This window comes from Pavona decussata, unplaced genomic scaffold, assembly GCF_977016875.1.
Source record: "Pavona decussata unplaced genomic scaffold, jaPavDecu1.1 SCAFFOLD_6, whole genome shotgun sequence".
Taxonomy (NCBI): Eukaryota; Metazoa; Cnidaria; class Anthozoa; order Scleractinia; family Agariciidae; genus Pavona; species Pavona decussata.
Window position 1 is genome coordinate 3,075,001 of NW_028145430.1, and position 20,000 is coordinate 3,095,000.

A 20,000-nucleotide genomic window follows, 5' to 3' on the forward strand; every position below is an offset into this window, starting at 1 on the left:
AAATCGTCGCAAAAATCGCCTGTGTAAATGGTACTTAACCCATGAACTCTGCTTGGGTATAACTATAGTTAATCTGTATTGTTTTGGATCACCGAGGCGTAAATTTTCTAACTATAGTTAGAGCAAACAGAGAAGCGGTCACATTACCGAAATAGCTAACTATAGTTATCCCCGTCTTAACTATAGTTAGTAGCCCAGATGTGACCGCAGCCAGTGTCTGGATAAAAAGAACTGTCTCGGCAGCAGAGGAATTCATTGACGAACTACCAGATAGTGGAGATTCCAACACCAGCGCCTCTCCTTCGGAAGATGCCAGCGACGATCCAGCCACTTTTCGCTGTTGATGACCGGCTCGAAAATTAGCAGCGAACTTCGGCTCGCAGAACCGATGGATGTATTGATTTAGCTAGTGGCGTCCTCGCACCAGACTTAACTTTTCCCATTCGATATCGCTTTACAATTGCAGTAACGCTGAATGCTTTTGCGCGAATTTAAATTATTGTTTTGTAGTAGGACTCCACAGGGAATGCTTCTTTGTGTTTGATTAGCCGGCTGCGTGTGCGCGTTTACAAGTATTTTAATGATGTGCGAAAACTCTGAAAATGTTTCAAGGCCCAAACAAGGCTTTTGTTTTTGCGCGAATTCCCCATCTTCAAATGAATTAATAGGGTATGTATATTTGCCAGATTTCAACATCGCTACACATCGCTAATATTAAATTTGCAGGCCTCTGAGCGCTTATTTATCCAACAAAATAAAAAAATTAATATTTTCGCAAACTTTAATTTATCAGCTTTACAGTGATATAAAGTTTTTCGTGATTTTATCGAAAGTAGCGCGCGTACGCAAGATTTCCCTGAAGACACTCGTGAAACCGATCAGTAACCTTAAAATGAAGTGCTTTGTGTCGCCGTTGCTATGGTAGCTGCTGTTGCTTGGAAAACAATAAAAACCTACAATTTAAGAGCCGGACCACTGCCTTCTATTGAAATGGTTTCAAAGGGTTTAGCTTCCCCAGTTTTGGCAGAAAGTACGCATGCAGTGGGCAGTTTCAACGGAAGTTTCCGGGGCTAAAATGTTTCGTTCCAAAAAAGATCTGCGCGGTTTTTCTTCCGCTTTTTGAAAGTGTGTGCGCATTTTAATGTTTTTCTGACATTAAGTTGGGGTTTTTTCTAACCTTTTTGTGGATTTTTTCCCGCTATTCTCACCGCTAAAATACTCACATAGTCACCGTCTGTTAATAGTTCATTACTGGATGGCTCTCTAGGGATCCCGTTTGCCTATTTAAGTAAATTATTCTGGTCCCTTGCGCCTCTTTTGGCAAGTTACGCGCTCTGCCTCCTCTGATAGTTTAGCCTTTTAAAAATTGTTCAGGAAATTAAGTGAACGAAACGAAAACAATATACGTTCAGCTAACACAGACTTTTCCGGTTGTTTATGTACAAGTTTTATACTATTACTATTGTCTCGGATGGGGAGCTCATTTCTTAATAAGCGAACATTCGGGGCACACCTTGTAACCGCTCCCGCAATTGAAATTAACTAGGAAATTGCTTCTCCTAATATTTCCGTCAAACAATCGCCTTCCTCAAGTAAATAAACAAAAGGTAAATGCTGTTATTAGGGACCTTAAGATTGAGGCTTTTCTTCCTTTCCCGCAAGCTGTCACGTTACTCCGATCCTGCCGTCCAGTTTGATGTTTTGAGGTTTAGGTTTCAACGACAAGGACACTCTCCAGAGGTAAGTGAATTACGGCAAAGTTTTTTGCTTGCTTTTAAACTATAAAGCCACGTCTTAACGTCAAATTTACTTTCCTTAAATACGTTTCTCTATAAATAAGATGTTCGTTTGATTCAGTCAGGTTTCTGAGATTACAAGAATTACCAATCACATTAGTGCATGCATCGATACTATCCTCCTTGCAGTCGCCATCTTATTTTCCTGCGAGTATCCCATGGTGCTTAGATAAAAAGTTATTTTCAATCTTAAGCCCATATTATGTACATAAGGCAAGCTCCGAACTGTAAACTGCTTGACGACGTTTGCGATTTCAATCTTAAGGTCCAATGTTGGAGAGTACTTACCGGAGACCTCCCTTGTTTCACTCGAAGATATGGGCGTGGCTACTGAGAATGCGACAACAGTAATGCAACAAATCATTACCATCAACATTTTGCCAGGTCAACGTTTGAAAGTCCGAGTGGAAATGTTAAGAAACCGAACAAATGAATATTGCTTGAGTGTCACAAGAGTATGAACCCCCAAAAGAACCTGTGCATGTGTGTTGAAAACGTTGCATCTCGTTAAGGTTCTCATATTTTCCTGTCAGGTAATACTTGTTAATGAAAGGTCAATGAACCATACACGACCAGCTCGTACCTAAAGGTGCAAGGTCGCATTCTAGAGGATAAAGCCATTTAAGGGAAGAAAAAATAATCAAGATAACTGAAAAACAATGCATGAAAAAGTCAGTGTAAATTATTTGCCTAATTCATGGCTAAAAATGTTTTGGAAGTTTGTAAGGCTAACAGCGATTGGTTACTCCAGTGAATAACAAAGACAGCTTAAAAATACTAAAATCTATAATTAGCTAGGTTGATAAACACATGTATATTTAAAAGCCATTAAGACAATGAATTCCACGTAACAAAAGTTTGATAATTTGTAAATGAAATGACTAAATCTTAGCGGGTGTTTCTTTTAAAACTTGGTGCAACTACGTTGCTAAGGAATCTCTTGTCTGTATGAGACAATATAGAGACCATTCCCTACTGGTCATGAAATGCATGGAATGACCACCTGATTCACAGCTGGTAGTTTTCCGGTGGCACAATCTTACGATGGCGTTGAGCTCATTCGAAGTACTGAACTATTTAGCGAGTTCACGGCCTTAGCCAGAGTTTCAGGGTGTTGCGAGCGCCAAAAGCGAAAACTTTTGAGGAGATTTGGAGGCATGCTCCTCAAGAAAGCTCTCAAATGCTATTTTAAGCATTTCGTCATCGATGTATTTCTTCATTACTCTGGGGACTTAGATAATTCTCCAGAACATTTTACGGAAAGGCTACACGCTTTGCTTTATAGCCTGGGACCATGAAGAAAGATATTTTGGGAGCAAATGTAACGATATAAGGTTCCGAGGGAAATTTGTGCTAAAAGCAAGCCACTGGTCTAGGAATGTTTATTGGGACCTAGTAGACATGAAAAGTTTGGTGGCAACTTTGCAACTTGCTAAGGCGGGATTCAGTGGGGGTTCGAAATTCTGACATATGGAGGCCAGCACGGAAACGACGCTGGAATAGAAAATCCGTTATAACTTCCGTAAACAAACCCCCGTTGCTTACCAAATTTACCTACAATATACAATTCGCTATTCTGAATTCATCACTTCCGGTGGTATATTAATGAGTCAAGTCCAAGCAACAACCGCGGACGATAATCCTGCTGGTATACGTTGGATCAATTGTTGATCTGATCGGCTTAACGAAGGCTGGTTTGGCCAGCCGAAATATAGTAACCTTTAAACCGTATTTCTACGTTGTATCGGTCTCTGCTTCTGGTATATTAATGGGGGTCACTTGACCTTACAACAGGCTGGAATGCAAAACTCCTTATAATTTTCACATACATGGACTGTTGATTTCCAAACGTAGCTACATTGTGACAAAGGATGCTCTTGGTTGTTTAGGTGGGTTTTAATTAAAGTAATAGTCACGCGACCAGATAAACATAGAAACGAGGCTGTAAGAAGGAACTTCTCTATGTCACGTAAATTTAGCGAGTAAGCTATAGAACAAATCCGTGATTTCTGCAACACTGGAGATTTAAAGCCAGTCATGGACAAGCACTCATGATAGACACGCCAAATCTATTTCACTAATGATAATGTCTGCATTTGTTGAGTAAGTCTGTCTCTCGACGAAGATTGCTATTGAAAATCCATGGTCTTCTTTAAAATGCCTGAGAACGAAGAGGCTTCACACATGGTTCAATCAGATGGCCAATGTTATAGCTTTTGAAGACGTACAAATATAAATTTCTTGTGCCAAGTGAAATATATTACATATTCCAGGATTGGCTGTAACTCAGTAATAGATTGATGATTTGCGGCCTTAGTGACAATTGAGGCCTTTGGGACACATCTCTGAATACCGTCTGATTGCTAATACAATAAAATCTGCAATTCCACAGCGACAAACCAATGAGTGGTGCCGGATCCCTTGTAGACCTGGATCAGCAAATTATCTCAAATAGAAAATATTAACGGCAGACTGATCCCAACGGCGGAGGTGACAAGCTTGAGAGAGCAAACAACAAAAGCTAGAATAACTGAAATATATTTGTTTTTTAAAAAAACAAATTTTTTTGCCCGATATTTCGGTTTGCAATACAAACCTTCCTCGGGGGCTGAACGAAAAAGAAAAGTGAGAAACATAAAAGGATCGTTACAAAGAAGATTTAAAATATAAAATGCGTGACAATGATTGGTTGTTTAGGACTAAGTGTGAGACATGTCATTGGCGTGTTTCGTCACGTCTATTTATACCAAGAGGGTGCAATGTTTTAGCTTTGTTGATTAAATGAGCTTCACGAGCCTTTCTAACTGAGTCACGTTTGCTGCGTATAAGTTCAAGCGGGATTAGTTGGACGTCGTTGATTGAGTGGCCAGGTTGGTTGAAATGTAGCGAGACAGGAGTGGGGTTGAGTAGTTGATGGTGATTCAGGATAGATCTGCGATGCTCCCCGAAACGTTCATTAAGTTTGCGCTTTGTCTCCCCAATGTATTGGGAGTGGCACTTCTTACATTGAATTAAATAGATTAGGTTTTTGGAATTACAAGATATGTAGTCAGAAATTTTGCGTGATTCGTTAGTGTTGAAAAAAGTGTAGTTCGTTTGACCTTCTTGGAGAAATGAGCAAGTTAGGCATCGTGGGTGGTTGCATTTATGAATTCCAGCGGGTTGTTGGTTGGAGGGCTTGTTTTGAGGTAGCTCGGAATGGACCAGGAGATCACGTAGACTTGCGTTACGTTTGTAGGCGATAACTGGTGGATGAGGGAAAACTTGTTTGCAGTTGGCGGAGGACTGGAGGATGTTGATATGTTTTTTCACAATAGATGAGATTTTGGGAAGTGCAGGATTGAAGGATATGACGAAGGGTGTTCTGTCTGTTTTTGTGGCTTTCTGTTCTTGTGGCTGTAGTGTTGCGTGACGTGGGATGGCTCGTACGCGATTTGCGTTCAGTAGGGTGGCCATTGCTGGATATGACGGGTCGGCCAGGGTTGCCTTGTTTGTGGATTTTAGGAAGAATGTAGAAACGACCAGTCTTGGGATCAGAGTTGGATGAGAGGTATTTAAATGTCTCATAGTCAATGAGATCATTTTTGTGTAAACGGGTAGTGTATTCTTTGACGCGTTCGTGTATTTTGCTTGTAAGGTCTGAAGATTGTTTTTGATAATATTTAGTGTCACTAAATCATATCCAGCAATGGCCACCCTACTGAACGCATTTCCGAGTTCGTCGATTACCACCTAAAGCCCCTTGTTCAGAATCTTCCTTCATTCATAAAAGATACTACACACTTTCTTCTTCAACTCGAGAAACTGGGACCTCTACCGGAAAACGCCCTCCTTGTCACCCTGGATGTTTCCTCATTGTATACTAACATTCCTCATAACGAAGGCATCGAAGCCTGCCGCCATTTTCTAAAGACTCGTCAAAACAAATCCCTTCCTGCTGAAAGCATATGTGATCTCATAAGAATGATTCTTACAATGAACAACTTTTCCTTCAACAACGAACACTATTTACAAGTACACGGGACAGCTATGGGAACCCGCATGGCACCTTCATACGCTAATCTATTCATGGGTAAATTTGAACAACACGCCATTGGAAACGCTCCTCTCAAGCCGTTCGTTTGGTGGAGGTTCATCGATGATGTCTTTATGATATGGACAGAAGGAGAGGAACACCTTAAAGATTTCATCAGATACTTAAACTCTATTCACGCGAGTATCAAATTTACCCATGAATACTCAAATTCCTCTCATCAGACACTCCCTTTCCTAGATGTCCAAGTCCACCTCAGCAACAACCACATCCAAACAGATCTCCACACAAAACCCACAGACAAGCATCAATACCTCCTCAAAACTTCATGCCACCCGAACCACACTAAACAAACTATTCCATTCAGCCTTTTCCTGCGAATCCGTCGCATATGCTCTACTGACGCTTTCTTTGATAAACGAAGCGAAGAACTCATCAAGCACCTGGTCCAACGTGGTTATAGCCGCTATTCCCTACAAAAAGATGCAAATCGCGTACGAGCCATCCCACGTCACGCAACACTACAGCCACAAGAACAGAAAGCCACAAAAACAGACAGAACACCCTTCGTCATATCCTTCAATCCTGCACTTCCCAAAATCTCATCTATTGTGAAAAAACATATCAACATCCTCCAGTCCTCCGCCAACTGCAAACAAGTTTTCCCTCATCCACCAGTTATCGCCTACAAACGTAACGCAAGTCTACGTGATCTCCTGGTCCATTCCGAGCTACCTCAAAACAAGCCCTCCAACCAACAACCCGCTGGAATTCATAAATGCAACCACCCACGATGCCTAACTTGCTCATTTCTCCAAGAAGGTCAAACGAACTACACTTTTTTCAACACTAACGAATCACGCAAAATTTCTGACTACATATCTTGTAATTCCAAAAACCTAATCTATTTAATTCAATGTAAGAAGTGCCACTCCCAATACATTGGGGAGACAAAGCGCAAACTTAATGAACGTTTCGGGGAGCATCGCAGATCTATCCTGAATCACCATCAACTACTCAACCCCACTCCTGTCTCGCTACATTTCAACCAACCTGGCCACTCAATCAACGACGTCCAACTAATCCCGCTTGAACTTATACGCAGCAAACGTGACTCAGTTAGAAAGGCTCGTGAAGCTCATTTAATCAACAAAGCTAAAACATTGCACCCTCTTGGTATAAATAGACGTGACGAAACACGCCAATGACATGTCTCACACTTAGTCCTAAACAACCAATCATTGTCACGCATTTTATATTTTAAATCTTCTTTGTAACGATCCTTTTATGTTTCTCACTTTTCTTTTTCGTTCAGCCCCCGAGGAAGGTTTGTATTGCAAACCGAAATATCGGGCAAAAAAATTTGTTTTTTTAAAAAACAAATATATTTCAGTTATTCTAGCTTTTGTTGTTTGCTCTCTCAAGCTTGTCACCTCCGCCGTTGGGATCAGTCTGCCGTTAATATTTTCTGATTGCTAATACCCCGGGGGGGGGGGGGTACTCCCTTATATGACCTTAACGGGGACGTGCGGCTCGATAGGGTATGGTTTTCAGGGTGTTTTGTCTTGAACGGGGTATCTATTTCATCACTTTCTGTCTTAAACAGACCCAATGGCTAAAACAAGAAACTAGTGTATTCTTATTACTCGGGCCGTAAGGCGGACCGAGTTAAGGTTTCGGTAGCATTATCAAATTCTTTTTTCTTTTTGGGGTCGCGATGGGCCGAGAGATAAGACTTCGGGCCACGAGTTATTGTTCTCGGTCTCGTTTTTTGTACTCGGCTGGTACGAGTTACGTTTTCTGTCGTGTTATCAAATTCTTGAAATTCTCGGTCGCGTTCTTTGTTTTCGGGCCGTGAGGAGTGTTTACAATATGCGAACCAGACGTGCAAAGCATGAACAACATGCGAGGAATGCGAGGCATGAACAACCCCAACATAAACTGCTAACCGGGAAGCTATTTAAGCTAACCTAAGTGCTATTTAGGCTAACTGGAGTGCTCTTTAGGCTAACCGGAGTGTTTTTTGGGCTAACCTGAGTGCCTCAAGGTTAGTTTTGTTTAACCGAAAATTTGGCAACTAAATCTCGCGGGCTAAGATAGATAAAGATGTCTCACGTTTACAATCAATGTAGAAACGGTTTCTGTCTTCAAATGAAAGGTGAATAACAAATGCTTTCCCCTGAATTTTATTTAAAAATATAAACAGCGAAACATTAAAAAACTTTTCTTATCATTCGGAGCCGTTTGAATTAGTTCCTTTATGCTGTTGTGTACGCTAGCGTGGCATTTGTTTAGGCTTATCGGCTCAAGTTAATGCAAGGTCTTGACAGGGAGCACTGAAGAAATTTTTATGTAAAGACATAAGACCAGTAAATTTCATTTCCTCGTCCAGGATTGTGACAACTAGATTTTCATTGTAGATTTTCGGCACCGGACTTCCCGGATTAGATTGACATTTCCCGCATCCCGCTTCGTAAAATCGTCAAATCCCGCGTCCCGTCCCTAATTCTAGTCCCGAATATCGCCGCTCTTTTCCGCTAAAACCCCGAATCCCGACCTTTAAAACCCTCTCCTTTCACATGTCATTTCACCACATAGCAAACATGCGATATCCAGTCGGAGGCCGTGCTTGTTCGCACGTTTGCCGTGACGTCATTCGTGTAGTTGCGTAATCCTGTCACGCGGTCACGCAGGGTCGTTCTGTCCCTCCAGTGGCGATCCAGTTGCCGTCTTTAATCGCAGCGAGACGTTTTCCGGGCTGCTGTTGTTCTTGCCTTTTCAGCCAGCTCCGAGGATTTTCGACGGTACGTAAAACTATATTTGTCAAAGCAAATTCGTCTTCCAGCCGCTGAATTTGATTCAATTGGTGAACATCTAAGAGAATTAACAGATACAGCAGCCAACGAGTCGCGTAGCGCTGTTGGCTATTTATCAAATATCCAACAAGAACGAGTGGAATAATTATTTTTAATCAAAAGCAATCAAGAAAGATCTTGTTGATTTCACCTTGCAAGAACAACCAGAAGACGATTGCAGTAATGGTCTTTATTTCTCGGGCATGACATTGTGGCTCACATATACCCCAGCCTCTGAACCAATTTGCATTACTAGTATACAATGATCCAGTTTCTAATAAGTCATTTTAGTTGTTACATGGAATTTAATTTAAGCTTACTTAAAAGAAGATATTGGAGGGATGTCTAGCTTATGGTCATTAAATTAGTATTGAACAATCGATGTGAGAGCAAATTCACCTTTCTATCGATTGTGTTTTATCAAAAACTTGAACAAAGACTGAAGCCCAAATCAGGATTATTTCAGAAATTCATGAATAAGTTCGATTGTTTTGTGCACAAGATGATGTTTGCTAACAACAGCAACTAAAACCCAGTCTGAACGTGCGTTACGTCAGGCTCGATTGGAGCAAAAGTAGTTACGTGTAATTTCTGGAATTTTATTTATTTATTTTTTTTTTTTGCAGTCCTTACTATGCAAATTTATTTCAGATTCGCAATACTTTAATCACCTTGACAATGGCATCGCGATGAAACCACAGAAACGTCGGTTTTAATCGTTAGTTTTTCCTTGTCTTTGTATTTAACCAAATCCAGTTGTCAATTCAAAAGCTGCATGCATGTAGCTAATTATAGTGTTCGTATTTACTTGAGGTCGTTCAATATTTTTAAAAGGATTTTTGCATTGAGTGTGCATGGCCGCATGGTTGATGTGAAACTGTAGGTACTGTAGTAAAAGTTTAACATACAAGCTTTACTGTTTGCAAAACTGAGCAGCTGCAATCAAGTGAGACCCCAGCTTGATTGTGCCATGAAGGAAATAGAAAAAGAGTAAAGATGTAACCCAAATTGCACATGCCGGCAGCCTATTAAATTACCAGGTCTCAGAGAGTTTTTATACAGGGAGTCTCTACCCAGAGGACCAGACACATATCATTTTACATGAATGAAAGGATAACCATTTCATCATGGCAAGAATTATAATTGCTTGTGTTAATAAGGATGATTACATTGCTCCTGTTTTTAAGAAATTATAATGGCTTCCTCTGAGAGAAAGAATACTACTCTAGTTACTTTTAATTATACCTATATCTAAGTCCCTGAATGGCTTTGTTCCAGCTTGCATTGACAAGCTGTTATATCATTACACTCCCTGTTGTCATCTTCTTTCCGGCAATTCCAACCTCTTGATTATTCCCTAGCTATAGACCAAGACAGTAACTTATGGTGACAGATCATTTTCTGTGGTTGCTCCAAAGTTATGGAATTATTCTAAGAGTGCTTTGAAAAGTTATCTTTTCCATGAAAGCTCTTTTTTCTGTTAATTTTGATTTAAATCTGCTTACTTCTTATTGTAAAAAGCATTGAGACATTTATGACTGTATAGTGTTTTTCTTGACAACTGCTATTATTATTATTATTATTATTATAATATTTGTTATTATTATTATTATTATTATTATTATTATTATTGTTATTATAGGTCGGCTTTGCTCTGTCTTAGAGGGTCAAGAACAGTTAGAAGAGCAAATAGAAGCAATGTTCGAGAAGAGGACTTTGAATTAGAAAGATGCCTCGCCAAAGTCTAGGTCCTATGATTTTTATACATACTTTTCCTTGTTACTTTTTTTTATGATATAGTTTGTTGAGGTTTTTCCTTAGGTAACTTGATGAGATTTTTTTTCCCTTTTCTTGAAAAAAAATTGTGTTAAAAAAATAATCTTTTTTATCGAAAAGTTTTAATCGCTACTTTTAACCTGCAAATAGCATTTTACTTGAAATATTTTAATAAAAATTATTGTTATTTATTATTATTATTATTATTATTAGGCCCCTGGTTATTTCTTGTCATGATTAATGAATTGGACACACCAGTTGACATGTGGAAATACGTGGATGATACATCTTGTTCCGAAATAGTTACAAAGGGTAGTGAGAGCAAACTCCAAGAAGCTGTGGATGACCTTTCGAGACAAGCGAGTCTCGATGGGTTCCAATTGAATGAGGCCAAGTGCAAAGAACTTCGAATTGGTTTCTCCAATAGCAACCACGATTTTGAACCCCTAGTCCTAAATGGCAAACCTCTTGAATTAGTCACCAGTGCCAAATTGCTAGGCGTGACCATTAGCCACGACCTAAAGTGGAACATGCACAGCTCTGAACTAATTAGAAAATGTTCCTCTCGTCTCTACTTTTTACGTCAACACAAGAGATCCGGAGTGGCACCAAGTGAACTGGTGCAATTCTATGTGACATGTATTAGGCCCGTCCTGGAATACGCAAGTCCTGTATTCCATCGTTCTCTACCAAACTACATTAGTGTAGATTTGGAACGGATCCAAAGAAGGGCATTCAGAATCATCTATCCTGACCTGTCATATAGTGTAGCACTAGAAACAGTTGGCCTACCGAAACTTCATGAGAGGAGAGAATAGATTTCAATCAATCTGTTTGACGAGATCGTCTGTAACCCCACCCACAGTCTCCATAGCCTCCTCCCTCAAAGGAAGAGTTGTAAATATGCGCTGAGACGCAAAAGTGATTTCACTCTCCCCCTATGTAAGACCGAGCATTTGAAGAACAGTTTTATTTTTAGCCATGTCTATAAGATGTAGATATTTTCTCTTTTCCTCTTTGTTATTATATTTTTAGCCATGTTTTTAAGATGTAGATAATTTTCTTTTTTCTCTTTGTTAGTATCAGAATTTGTAAATATCCCGTAATTCAGCTTATGGCTGCAATGGTGTTTTATAATAAAGTATCTATCTATCTATCTATCTATCTATCTATCTATCTATCTATCTATCTATCTATCTATCTATCTATCTATCTATCTATCTATCTATCTATCTATCTATCTATCTATCTATCTATCTATCTATCTATCTATCTATCTATCTATCTATTATTATTATTATTATTTTACCTTCCATAGAAAATGATACTGCCCTTTCTCATTACAGCTCTTTTCTTTACCCTTGGAATTAACTTTTTGAAAGGTCCTTTTAGATACCTAAATGACAATATTCCTTGCCCTTTTCTATACTTCAGCTCATGAAATCCATATTTTTTGTATGCGTTTCGACAGCCTGAAAAAAGGTACCCCTTTTAGGAAGAGCCTTCACATTACAGTCCATTATAGTGAGTACTCCCCATCCCCAGAGTGTTTTTGTAGTATGAAGTAACCTAACATGTACAGTTCCCCCTGGTTTTGGTGTTAGTTCATCAAATGGCTACCTGAAGAATCAGTAATGTTGCTGTATGGTCGACTAGTGTTTAACATGGAGCAATATTTTTTTTTCTGAAGCCACATAAGACAACCCTCATCCAATGCAATATAGAATAACTGATTACCACTAGAGCACTGCAATTCCACTCATGACGTAAATGCTCCAGACTTAATTAAAAAACAGGGACTGGTATACCATTACTGATTATCTTAGATAAGATCCATTGAATCAAATTCAGCAATAAGGTTGTTTGATACTGTATTTTTTTATTTCAATTTGGATCAAAGATGTTGTTATCATTTGGGATTTTCGCAGCAATAGGGCTAATAAAGCTGGTGTTTACTAGGATGCCAAGCAACAACCAGTTGCCTATTTAAGGCACACTCCAAAACAAGAATTTTTCTAATAATCCTAGCTGATCCCAACAGTGCTGAATTCTAAATTAGCCCAATTGACGACTGTTCACTCTAATGACATACAGGTTTCAGTCTTCTTGGAATGGCTAAAATGCACATATTACTACAGGCATCACCTGTGTCTTCAGGCCCCTGATCACACTCTTCAGATCTGTTGGGATAGGTCTTGGTATTTTTCCTTTTTTTTTTGTTGTGTTTCACTTTCACTCTCGATTCTTTAGAGATTGTCACATCTATTATTTGGCAGCTCTTATAATTTCTTTCTATTGATGAATACCAAATCTCGCCTGCTTTCCTCAATTACATGATCACTCCAGATGCTTATAAGCCCTACACCCTTCGGGGTAATATTATTTTGTTCATAGCACTTCTCTGATTGATCCAACCCAAGGTTCCTGCCAAATCCCAGTGGGTTGCTCTTTCCACATTATCATAATTATCTTCTCTTGTACTCTTTCTGTGCTAGTTTAGGGAACACACTCACAAGATGGGGGATAATTTGTCTAATTATACTGGTTACACATTCTGCACTTTGGATTTGTCTGAGAGTTGTCAATCTCTGCCTTGAATGTGATTGGTTTTTATTGCCTGATAGTGTGCAGTAATAATAAGGGACTCTGTCCTCCCTTTTGAGCTTGCCTTCTCTGAGCTAGGTCCAGGTTTGTTTGTGGTTATTGTTATTATTTATTATTATTATTATTATTATTATTATTATTATTTTTATTATTATTATTATTATTATTATTATTATTATTATTAAAACTATCACAGGTAAAGATGTCGAAGCAGGTGATTTCATAGGCTCATAGGCTCCAAGCAACAACCAGTTGCCATGGGAAACCTAGATGCATGTTATCTAATTCTACACTTCTAGTTCTTTCCTTAGTATCCTGGCCATCCCTAGCAATGCTGATCTTTGGATGGGTTCAATTATTGGTGTAACTTATTTTATGTAACTACACAGTTACACATTTAGAAATTTAAAATTTGTTGTTAAGCCTTTAACCCCTAATATCAAAGAGTTTTCTTATCAAGGGACTCTAGAGAAGTTATTAAAATGTCACTAAAATTCACCTTGGGTGATCATATCCTTAATTCTCATGACTGCAGGGTTTAATAAGCATTGATGTTGCATGAGGATAAATTTAATGCTGTCTTTGTTGTACCACTATTCTCAAGGCAGCTTTCAAGTTATGTTTTTTATACAGAGTGACAAATATATTTCCTTTAAAATGTATTAATAAATATATACATGTAGTTGTAGATTTGATGGAAACAATGTAAATCTTTTAAATGGAGGGGACCACATGACCCACAATAAACTGTTTTGAATACTTTTCATTGTTGGATCTCTTGTAGTAGAAACGCACATGCCCTGAGGTCATGCACTTTTCATTTAAATAAACCAAACTGATTGCAGGGCTGGCCATGGCAAAGCATGAAATGGCTTATTTATTTGGACCAGTAGTTCAACTAGTACCTCTAGTCTTCTTCAGGGCCAGGGTTAATTAAAAAAACTTTCAAGCTTTAAGTACTTTATTTAGTGTAATAAACTAAGTTACTTTGGAAAACGTTTAAGACCTCTTATTTTCTCTCTTAATTTGTAACTCTGGCCCCGAAGATGAGTATAGTGGTACTAACTGAAATATAATGGCCCAAGTAAATAAGCATTTTATTTGCTGTTAATGTCAGCCCTGCAATCAGTTTGGTTTACTTACAGAAATAATGGGACATCATTTAGTTTCAAATAATAACTTCTGTTAATAATTGACATTAAATTACTTTCCTATTACTTTTTGTGACTATAGGAAATGAATTCAGACACCATCAAGTTGCTAATTTGTGGGAGTGGAAATGGAGCACATGCCTTTGCTGGTATTGCTTCTTCTCTGCAGGGAACAGATGTTCGAGTCCTGAGTTTGTATCAAGATGAAGCAGAGCGCTGGAACACTGCAATGCAGAAGAAGGATCTTGAGGTTACTTTACATCGAAAAGGAAAGGAGCCAAGTTATATTTTGTCCAAACCTGCACTGGTAACGAAAAATCCAGAGGAAGCCATGCAAGACGTTGACATAGTGGTCTTTGTGCTGCCGGCATTTGCTCATCAAGTTTTTCTAGATGCCTTAAAATCTCACATTAAACCTGGCACCATTATTGTTGGTTTACCAGGGGAACCGGGGTTTGAGTTCCAGACTCGTCATGTTCTGGGTGACACAGGAAGGCAATGTACCATCATGAATTTTGAGTCACTGCCTTGGGCGTGTCGTATCACTGAGTTTGGAATGAAATGTGAGGTCCTGGGCACTAAGGAATCTCTATTGGGGGCCATGAAGGTAAAGTAACACACACTTTAATATATTTTAAAGAGTTATATCTGAAGTAAAAAATACATATCCCTGCCACAAGCGAGGGAATGGGGTTGTATAATCAAGATTGGACATTTTGTTCAAACATCTAAAGTAAAATATTGAAATTCTGGTATAAAACTAAGCTAGGCTAGCTGTTTAACTCTTACTTTGAGCATCTCATACAGCATAAATATTTTTTAAAAATTATTTTATGGCAACTATAAGTATAACATATTCAATATATGTATACATAAATAAGAAGAGCCATTCAGGTTTGTAGTTTCTGATTGCATTGACTACTGTCTTATAATAACATCATGGTACCATTAATAGCAAATAATAATGTGCATTAACTTTCTAGGGGGTGTCGTGGGCTGCTGCCTATTATAAAACTATGCTTACAATTTCTGTATATGTACCTGCATGAATACTTGTGGGAGCAGGGGACTTAACAAATAGACAAAACAAAACAAAAAAAACGTTTTAATGAAGGAATTAAGTTGAAGGTAATGTTGTAAGAAGATCAGACTCCAGCACTAAAAATATCTTTTTATGGTGTGGCAATCTCAAGAGATCCACTTTTATTTGGGATGTTTAGTCCATCCTTAATAATGTTTTTGAGTATTATAAGTTCTATATATAATAAGGGGAGATGAAACAGGTCTTAAAATAAACCTGGATTGCTGTTAGTTCATCCTGCAATCCACTGTTGTCAAAATCCTCATCTGGCAATACCATTTTTGTGTGTAATATTGCAGCCAAGTGTCTAGTGAAGCTGTGATATTTGTTATTTTTTATCCTGCCTCCTAGCACAGTATTAAAGATCATGTATAGCCAAGTAAATAACCTGTGCCTTGTGTTGTTTTTTTTACAGATAGGAGATGTACCATCGAAGAAGGACCCAGTAGCCACACTGCAGTATCTTCTTGGACCCCTCCCTAAGCTGATTGTGTCAGGTCATCTATTGGGTGTTCAACTGATGAGTGTCAATGCCTACTTACACACATCAATAACGTATGGACAGTGGGAGGGGTGGGACGGGACTCCTCTTGATCAGCCACCTCTGTTCTACAATGGCCTGACTGAGTCAGCAGCCAACCTTCTGTCCAGTATATGTGATGAGATTGTAAACACTGCCAAGTTAATTGAGCAGCAATCAAGCGCTGACATGTCTAGGGTAAGCTAGGTTACATTTCACTACTAGTTCATTTGCAGTTTCCATTTTGTGAGATTTTATAATGGAAAACATCCTCCCTCAGATGTGATGCTTATAAAAGTACTAAAGAGGGATTGAAACCAATATGTGAACGAGGTGTATCCAGTAAATAATTACACACAAAGTACGTAATGTGAGGTTTTAGCTTCTTTTGAAGTCACCATAATGGTTCGTAGGGTCTTGAATCTTCCTTAAGATCTTTTTTTTTATCGGCAGGATGTCTTCAGTGTTTGCTCAGCTGTCTCTTTGTTTGCCTATACGCTACTTTAACATCTTCAGCTAACGTAAAGGGAGAAACCTTTAAAAACAACGACACATAATAACCCCACTAAAAGAGATAGGTAGTGATTGCTAATCAAAGTGAAATGCCATTAATCACTCATGTCCAATGTTCACTACTTGTTCAAGTCGAACTCGTACAATTGTTGCAATGACTGAAAATAACATGACTTTTAGTGGGATGGCATCTCATTAACGAAGTGGCCAAGTCGATTCGTACAAGTGGTGAAACTGCATGTCATGAAAGAAGGCTACCGGCCTAGTCAACTCGTACGAGTCGTGTGACTCGTTCAAGTGGTGAACCGCATCTCATTAAAGAAGGTCCTGGCCTAGTCAGTTTTTTACGAGTCGTACGACTCGTTCAAGTGGTGAAACCCATGGCTGAAATTCGCATACAATTTATATCAAGCCGTAGTACCTAGATAGGCATCTTTTCCAACCTCCTTGTGGCTAGCTTGCTCAAACTTGAAAAACGTCTTTCCCTTTCGAAAAATGAATACGGAACTCGCTGTCTTCCTTTTTATGTGATCAAGATGGTTGACGCTGCATCATTTCTCCATTTAAATTAATAAAGCTCTTTTTTCAGGTTGTACACATATATGAGTGGTACATGCGATGCTATCCAGAGGACATCTCAGACAAGACCAACCTTTACACAGCAATACAAACCAATGCTGCTTACCAAGGCCTCAAACATCCAGTCAAGAAAACTGATGATGGGAAATTTGTGCCGGATTTTACGTACCGGTACATGACAGAGGATATCCCTTACGGTCTGGCTGTCATCCGGGGCATTGCAGAAATTGCAGGGGTTGACACGCCGAATATCGACAAGGTTCTTACTTGGAGTCAGGAGAAAATGGGAAAAGAATATCTTGTGCATTCAAAGTTACAAGGAAAAGATGTCGCTACATCTCGAGCACCACAGAGATATGGGTTCACCACTCTGGAATCTATCTTGTAATAGAATGTAGTTCACCGCACTGTTAAATACGTAGAAGACATCGCCAACAACAAAATTACAAGGCATCTCGAACTAGCGACATAGAGCTTTCAATATCTTGAAATTGTTCTTCAAAGAGATTTAAATTTCTTCAAGTGTAAAGTTAGTGGTTATTTTGATTGTACACAGTTTTCAGTTTTCCTTTGTCACCTAAATAGACGTATGATGTCAGATACATAAATTATAAAGAATATCTCCAAATTAAAAAATTGCTGTTTTCTGTGATACATGTTTCAGTAGAATTCACAGAGGTTGGCTTTCTATTGAGAGTGATAATTTTATATGTTTCCCAAAGTCTTGTTTACATTGTCGTGGAGTTGCAGCGTTGCAGCCTCCTTCTACTAGCCCTAGAACCCTTACTTCTGGCTCATTATTCACTTATCATGAATCTGATGACTGATTCCGAAAATACGCGAAATATTCAGGACAATATCTGTTTTTGGCGTTCTTTGCACTCTGTTCCGTCATGTTGGCAATTACTTGTGCAATCAATATTTTGAAGTACAAAATAAGAACTTCTTGTGCATTTTGAAAAACCAATAGTATTTACATTTTAGAGCTGGTTGTGTCATACGGTATATTTTTGACGGGTTATTTAAAATCTTTTGTCCTTGACTATAATCCATTGCTACAGATTGAAACAGGATAATGTCTGCATGTGCACTGGAATGTTAGAAGTTATCAAAATTTCATAGCTTCAGAAACTACACGTTGTTGAATACATTGTTTGACTCGTAGGATCGCCGGAAACTGAAAAACGGCAAATTTTGTCCAATTTGCCGTCGCGAATATAGAATTCCAGGAAAAGATACATGCGGGAGGTAAAGTTAATGTACTTTTTTTTGATGCGACATAAGCGGAATTGCAAAAAAAAAATTCTTTCAAAAAAGAGAAGGCAAAGTCTAATTTTCCCATTTCCACTCCATTAGAAGCCAGTGGCTTTTAACGAGTTGTTGTTATGTTCATTCTTTGGACAGCCCTTACCCCATGGCGAATTATTTCCGCCTTGTTGCCCTCTGAAACCGAGCTTGCATTCAAAAGGTTTTCCCTTACCTCTAAACTTGTCTTCGCAACAACAACACTTTCACGCCAAGACCTAAAACCAAAATAGAGCAAAGTTATTTTACTTGTTGACCAATCTGCATTACCTCCAACGAGACGTCTAAGTTCCTAACTTATCAAGAGGGCTTCCTGTTCCAAAAAAAACACCATTTATACTGTAATGTCGCACCCTAAACCAGTGACCGATTCTAATGTAATGGGTTGCTCAAATATTTCAGGTGAGTATTAACGGCCTGTCCTCCCCCCCCCCCCCCCCCCAAAAAAAAAACTGTTACTGTAAGACACCTGCTGCCCCTCGAGACCCAGTGCTCATTTGCAAAGGTAACAGGGAACACTATCAGCCTCAAAGGCTTTCACTGATGTCAATAAAACATATTTTAGCCGTAAAATGTTCCATTATTCATATCCACGTCACTTTTAAAATACTGTTGTTAGTGCGTGTAATTATAATAAAACTCAGTCTTCACTTAGTGTCAGCTGTAAAAAAGAGTTTATTACAAACAAGTTAAGTAGCATAGTAGTCACCGCATATGCTTTTTCTTACAATGGAGCAAGATATTAATCTCATTGTAAGACCTTGTAATGTTCCATCAAAATGAACTGGAGCCACTCAAACACTGGTTAGGACACTTTTTTGTGCTCGGTTATCTTTTCTGACAGTCCACTTCTTGCGCAATTGGTAACAAGAACGTCACCAGTAGGAACTTGAGGTACATCCACAATCTCGTTCCCAGATCCCTCGTTAGGGCTCTGGGAACGAGATTTGTACATCCATTGTCAAGTTGTTCAGCCAAGTTCTGGTAGTTGAATTACCCCCCAGCTGGATGGAGCTTCTCTAAGGTATCGAGGATAGGTCTGCTCCGCGTGACTGAGTAAGCAGGTAAATTTGGAGCAAACAGCAAGGAGCTAAGAAAAAAGAGCTGTACGATGGAAGAAACCTGCATGATCAACAATCACAGCTCTCTGAGAACGTCTGGTATTTCATTTGGAAAGGTATTGACTGCGCAGGCAAGAATAGAATTTCTGGCTCGTACTCATTGGTGAAGGGGTTACTTTCAATTGCACAGGGACATAGGTTTCACTACAGGATGAAATGTTTCTTTTAACGTTTTCTTTTTCCAGCCTTAAAATTTTCGAGGTCAGGCCCATCTTGTCTTGACTACTTAAACAATGGATGGGTGATTCAGGGTTTTCCCTGTCTAGGAAAATAGAATTAAAGTGATCAGCAAGCTCCTCAGCACATGCATGGACCAAGCCTCTGTCTATAGGCGTACGGGTAATTTTTTGCCAGGGGGGGGGGGGGGGGGGGGGCGGTGAACCATTTGCCCAAAAAATTCTCGTTTTAAGTTGCCCAATTTTTAAGAAACAGTCGAAAAAAAATGAGGGGCATACGATGCATTAACATCAGGCCTACATATGAAGAGAAAATATTCTTACATATGAATCTATCCGTATGAGCTTATAAAACACGTTAAAAGAATTAGTTGTCTCTGCCATTTCAACGGCCGAATGATACGACCCATCTCATTGTTGACTACAGAGTTGGTTTATGCCCTTTCAATGTTAATAAGTACGATCAGTACTGACACGTTGTTGCCCATGG

At 39.0% G+C, this 20,000-nt stretch overlaps 2 protein-coding genes across 4 annotated transcripts in view; one reads left to right on the top strand and one right to left on the bottom strand.

Moving 5' to 3' along the window:
- LOC146489194 (uncharacterized) overlaps nt 1-2,308 on the bottom strand; it is an 18,434-nt gene extending 16,126 nt beyond the window's left edge. For both annotated transcript variants that reach the window (XM_085106915.1, XM_085106908.1), the window contains exon 1: nt 2,085-2,308. In XM_085106915.1, the coding sequence (XP_084963041.1) occupies nt 2,085-2,172 (88 nt within the window). In that variant the 5' untranslated portion in view covers nt 2,173-2,308. The remainder of the gene's footprint in view (nt 1-2,084) is intronic.
- Nucleotides 2,309-8,468: 6,160 nt separating this feature from the next.
- Nucleotides 8,469-17,560, top strand: LOC146489197 (tauropine dehydrogenase-like). 2 transcript variants are annotated; one of them, XM_085106823.1, is made up of 5 exons: nt 8,570-8,633; nt 11,895-11,984; nt 14,298-14,822; nt 15,712-16,014; nt 16,919-17,560. In XM_085106823.1, the coding sequence occupies exons 3-5, from the start codon at nt 14,301-14,303 to the stop codon at nt 17,294-17,296; spliced, it is 1,203 nt and encodes a 400-aa protein (XP_084962949.1). In that variant the 5' UTR covers nt 8,570-8,633; nt 11,895-11,984; nt 14,298-14,300; the 3' UTR covers nt 17,297-17,560. The 2 variants fall into 2 exon arrangements, with proteins under 2 accessions (XP_084962941.1, XP_084962949.1); XM_085106815.1 differs by lacking the exon at nt 11,895-11,984 and having other exon boundaries at nt 8,469-8,633.
- Nucleotides 17,561-20,000: the final 2,440 nt, after the last annotated feature.